The sequence below is a fragment of the Musca autumnalis genome, unplaced genomic scaffold (genome assembly GCF_047663935.1).
Source record: "Musca autumnalis isolate F117 unplaced genomic scaffold, ASM4766393v1 scaffold_3, whole genome shotgun sequence".
NCBI classification, from domain to species: Eukaryota; Metazoa; Arthropoda; class Insecta; order Diptera; family Muscidae; genus Musca; species Musca autumnalis.
The window spans coordinates 81,199,916-81,205,874 of NW_027411866.1; the positions used below are offsets into that span (position 1 = coordinate 81,199,916).

The following is a 5,959-nucleotide window of genomic DNA, read 5'->3' on the forward strand; positions in this document are numbered from 1 at the left end:
TGAAAATGTAGCTAAAAACGTCAAAATACCGTAAATCGGGGGGTACCGTTATATGGGGGCTATACCAAAGCGTGGACCTATGTCCACAACTTTTGTTATATAAGTTTATTGGCTCTTGAGAACCCTGAATGTCAAATTATAGCTACATCGGTCTGAAAATGTAGCTAAAAACGTCAAAATACCGTAAATCGGGGGTACCGTTATATGGGGCTATACCAAAACATGGACCTACGTTCACAATTATTTCGAATATAAGTTTTTTGGTCACTAAGAACCCTAAATATCAAATTATAGCTAATTCGGTCTAGAAATGTGAATTTAAACGTCAAAATACCTGAAATCGGGCGGTAACGTTATATGGGGGCTATTCCAAAACATGGACCTATGTCCACTAGTTATATAAGTTTATTGACATTTAAGAACCCTAAATGGCAATTTATAGCTAAATCGGGCTGAAAATGTAACTAAAAACGTCAAAATGCCATAAATCGGGGGTATCGTTATATGGGGGCTATACCAAAACGTGGACCTATGTCCACAACTTTTGTTATAAAAGTTTTTTGACATTTAAGAATCCTAACTGTCAAATTATAGCTACATCGGTCTGAAAATATAACTAAAAACGTCAAAATTCCATAAATCGGGGGTACCGTTATATGGGGGCTATACCAAAACGTGGACCGATATAGCCCATCATCGAACTTGACCTGCCTGCAAACAAAAGACGCATTTTCTAAAAATTTCAGGCAATTTTGGTGGAGAGGTGTGGTGACCACTAAGAACTTCAAATGTCAAATGTTAAAATTACAGCTAATTCGGTTAAAATCTCAAAATACCGAAAATCAGGAGGTACCGTTATATGGGACTATACCAAAACATGTACCTATGTTCATAATTTTTTCGAATATAAGTTTTTTGGTCACTAAGAACCCTAAATATTAAATAATAGCTAATTCGGTCTAGAAATGCGACTTAAATCGTCAAAATACCTGAAATCGGGCGGTAACGTTATATGGGGGCTATTCCAAAACATTGATCTACGTCCACTAGTTTTGTTATATAAGTTTAATGACACTTATGAACCCTAAATGTCAAATTATAGCTAAATCGGTCTGAAAATGTAGCTAAAAACGTCAAAATACCGTAAATCGGGGGTACCGTTATATAGGGGCTATACCAAAACGTGGACCTATGTCCACAACTTTTGTTATATAAGTTTATTGACACTTAAGAATCCTAAATGTCACATTATAGATAAATCGGTCTGAAAATGTAGCTAAAAACGTCAAAATACCGTAAATCGGGGGGTACCGTTATATGGGGGCTATACCAAAACGTGGACCTATGTCCACAAGTTTTGTTATATAAGTTTAGTGACGCTTAAGAGCCCTAAATGTCAAATTATAGCTAAATCGGTCTGAAAATGTAGCTAAAAACGTCAAAATACCGTAAATCGGGGATACCGTTATATGGGGGCTATACCAAAACGTGGACCTATGTCCACAACTTTTGTTATATAGATTTAGTGACGCTTAAGAGCCCTAAATGTAAAATTATAGCTAAATCGGTCTGAAAATGTAGCTAAAAGCGGCAAAATACCGTAAATCGGGGGGTACCGTTATATGGGGGCTATACCAAAACGTGGACCTATGTCCACAACTTTTGTTGTATAAGTTTATTGACACCTAAGAACCCTAAATGTCAAATTATAGCTACATCGGTCTGAAAATGTAGCTAAAAACGCCAAAATACCGTAAATCGGGGGGTACCGTTATATGGGGGCTATACCAAAGCGTGGACCTATGTCCACAACTTTTGTTATATAAGTTTATTGACACCTAAGAACCCTAAATGTCAAATTATAGCTACATCGGTCTGAAAATGTAGCTAAAAACGTCAAAATACCGTAAATCGGGGGGTACCGTTATATGAGGGCTATACCAAAACGTGGACCGATATAGCCCATCATCGAACTTGACCTGCCTGCAAACAAAAGACGCATTTTCCCAAAATTTCAGCGTTCTATCTCCATTTTTGTGCATGCTAGAGTGATTACCACAGACGGACGGACGGACGGACGGACGGACGGACGGACGGACGGACGGACGTGCACAGATCGACTCAGAATTTTACCCTGATCAAGAATATATATACTTTATAGGGTCGCAAATGAGTATTTCAATGCGTTACAAACGGAAAAACAAACTTAATATACCCTCCATACTATGGTGGAGGGTATAATAATAAATAAATAAAAGCTATGTAAGTATGTATGTTCTTAACATTCTCCGCCGCGTTGACAGTGTCAAGCAGTAAGTGTAGCTGAATTGGTTGTATGAGTGGATAAATCAGCTGGGACACTTATTGTTGATGGGTGAGTTCTTACAGCTGGAGTAGGTGCAACTTGAGCCGTTTTGTTTAACCTTGAATGGATTTTCCAACTCAGCAGACCAAGCATAATGATAACACAGCACAACAATGACGTGTAGCTAACTGCATGATGATGAAGACTTGTGGAGTGAATTAGTTGCGGCAAATGCTTTAGAGTTGATTCATTCAGCTGTCTTTGGATGTTCTCCAATTCTTCTAGACGGACCTTGTAAGCAGTAGTGTTAGTGCGTGTTAAAACCCTTTCTACCTCCTGTGGTGAACTTATGTAATGGATGTCTCTCAATCTCACATAAGAAGCACGTAGGCTATTGGAGGCTTCAAAATGTCCGTGTATGGTAACAAAATTGTTTTTCATAACACAGTTGGAACCAATTTCCATTATACCCGTATTCTTAATGGTGATAAGACTAGTTTCCGTTCCACATACAATGGAAGATTCAATATCGGCGGTAGTAGCAAAAATCCAACTATTTTGACGATGCAATTGGCTCCAAGCTGCCGTTCCAATAATTCTGTTGAGTTTGCAATTGGTAGTTGAATGATTGTTGAAGACATTGATCTCGCATGGGTTGACGGCAGCGTTCCTCCGGAGTTTGGACTGCTGATTTTTGCAGATATATTCCCCATCCTTCGGTTTGAGGCATCTTGATATGTCCTCTGATTGAAAAAGTATATATTCATCTCTGTGGGCATCTGTAGCCATATACGATGTTTCTGGTTGAATGGCGATTAAAGTGTCATTTTTTATGGTTGGGACGGGTATTACCTTGAATAGTTCAAAAAACTGTTGATTGACTAAAGGTATCCTGACTTCAAAGATGACTTCATATTTTGTAACTGCTCCCTTGACGCTCATAAGCTTATACAGTTCAATCAAGTTATCACCGGCAGTTGGCAAAGCATGCGAAATTGGAAGATTAGCTTTGATAACGCTAATTTCTTCCTTCAATTGATGAGGAGACAGTAAGAGTGGGCTTATTTTGCCACTATGTGTATCGGTAAGCACACTGATGATCTCGGAATCTACACGCTGAAGGTTTATGGCCGATAATGCCAGGTACGTTGACAAGAGTCCAACAAGCTGTGAGTTGCTTAGTTGGGAAGATTCCTTAGCGACATCATTCTTGATCCTGTCAACCATTTCTGAGATCTCTTGTATTTTTCGCTGATTGCTGATCTCATCCTGTTTGATGATATTAATGGTTGAGTCAATTATCGATGTTTGATTTTTAAGTAATATTGACATGTGATCGTGCTCGTTCTTTGCTCTGTTTATAGTTTTCGATATTTCTTCAGCGTAATCTGCATCAAGAACGCCAAAAAGAGAACGGGCAATATTACCAACTATATTAAACGGAGATCTTCTAAGGCGCCTGTTGACAAATAACTCCTTCTCTTGTAGTAGTTCATTCTTCATCTGTTTAAGATTGTTTACAAATATGTTGCACATCTCTTCCTGATGAAGTACAGGGCACATTTGCTGCAGCGTCTGTAAACCGGATGACAGTGATTTTATTTCCGATACAAACGGCGTTAAATCATAGTACACCAACATTTTCCACTCCGCCGTATTCTGTTTCACTGTTCCCAATCCTTCAAAATACAATCCCGGATCATTCTGAAATTGCGTAACCTGCATGTGGTTGCAAATGACCATAGGCATCAGGAACAGTGCTAACAACACTGACAGTATTGCCGGGCTATACGACATCTTCACTCTTTTTGCCGGAATGACATCCCTTTTATGTTCGTCTTCTCGGGGTTGACTCGTTGCCGAAATTGAATCGTCTTGCGCTGATCCGCTGTCTTTTAACACTTCATCTTGACCTTCTGGAAATAAGGGAGCCAGCCTGTGAATGGCCCGCTTGAATATTCCTGACTGCGTTTTTACTTCCGCAACTCTTACAGCTCCGTCCTCACCGGTAAACACCTTAAGAATTCTTCCTAATGGCCACTTCATAGGGGGTATATTCAGGGACGTAGCCAGGATTTCATTTCGGGGGGGGCCCACCTGACCAAAATTTTGAAAGTTCATGTTAGCGAAAATTTCTTATTTAGCAAAGATGTAAACCTTATTTTAGACTTCTTCTACTGATGTAATAATTTTCATTACTATTTTTTAATTCAAATGGCGTAAGACTTCTTGGCCAATTTTATCTTGTTTTTAGAACTTTTTTGACAATATGTCATAGTTAATACATTTATGGCCAAAACAATGAATATATTTATAATCCCATTTATTTTTGGGCGTATGAAATGTTATGAAAGTCAGTGATATCACTTAGGTAAGACCAAAAGAAAGCGAATACAATTAACATTATAATTTTCAAAAATATGCAAAAATCCGATGTCTACCTATCACAAAGAATTTCTGAAGGCCGAGAACTAATGCTGAGCAATAGTTAGTCTATCCATCAAGAAATTCTAGCACCTAATCGCTGTTATGTAAATTACAAATTCTGTCGCCAAATCGTGCATCTGTCAATAGGCACATTTTTTGCGTCGAATCGTCGGACTTCACTTATAGAAATTCTGGATCTTCTCATAAATTTATCAGGAACAAGACAACTCTGGAATCCAGTCTTAACTTCTTTTAAATTGAAATTATGTCGCCCAATCCAAGGTCTATACCTGTATACATTCTTTTAGCAAAAATCCATACACACAATTTTTCCTAATCTACTTTTTTATACTCTTAGCCTTTAGCCAAAATATGCCTCATCGAAATAATGGCTTTAGGGCCAAGGTGTGTTTGGAAGAAATCTGTTTTAGAAAACTTGGAGTCGACTTAGCTATGTCCGTTCGTCTGTGTAGCCGCCTGGAGAGCACGATAATTCTCAAACAGATCAACCGATTCGGTCCAAAATTTTGCCTTCGTGATATTTTGATCAACTTCGAAGATGGGCCATATCGATCTACTCTTTCGGCAAACTTCCGCAGAGTATTTCAAAAATTTTCAGCGAAGTGCAGTTTAAGACCTCTCTAGATAAGCTATGTAAGCTTAAGACCTCAATGGTCATGGCTTCACTTCCTTTATGCTAATAATTTAGTTATAAGTAAAAATATGAAATAAATCAATAAATAAAAAAATTCTCTGGAAACGCTTTGCTCTTTTTGCAACAAGTGTTCTCGGGGCTCCTACTACTACCGTACAAGTTTTTCAGAGGCAAGTCTATACTTCCAGAGAAAATGGCCCGAAAGCTGTAAAGAACACCTAAGGCAATCATGTGTAGTGGCTAGTGCGCACGACAACTTTCGAACCGGATACTGCGTTGGTCCAAACTTTGTTTATCGCAATATTTCAGCGAGCCTTATATATACAAAATTCGAAGATGGTGCTTTTCGGTCTACTTCTTCTGGTATTTTCCCCCCAAATTTCAAGAATTTTAGCTAAAGTGGTATGCGCGATTTTTCTTGAACGGAAACAGATTTGGTCCAAACTTTGGATTCAGTAATATTTTTTCCAAACTTAGTTTTTACTCGAAAATGAGCCATACTGTGGTAACACCCTCACAAACCTTCAACATAGTTGTTTAAGTGCAGTTTAAGGTCCATTTGAGGATCTTTA

At 38.4% G+C, this 5,959-nt stretch overlaps 1 protein-coding gene across 1 annotated transcript; it reads right to left on the bottom strand.

Annotated features, from left to right (window-relative positions):
* Positions 1–2,305: 2,305 nt before the first annotated feature.
* Positions 2,306–4,030, bottom strand: LOC141398238 (uncharacterized). The gene has a single exon (XM_073975512.1). It carries the CDS (start codon positions 4,028–4,030, stop codon positions 2,306–2,308), a length of 1,725 nt encoding a protein of 574 aa, XP_073831613.1.
* Between the last annotated feature and the right edge of the window lie 1,929 nt (positions 4,031–5,959).

What these genes read in the sequence shown, in the direction of transcription:
- LOC141398238 (XM_073975512.1), bottom strand. Translation starts at nt 4,030, where the DNA reads ATGCAGGTTACGCAATTTCAGAATGATCCGGGATTGTATTTTGAAGGA.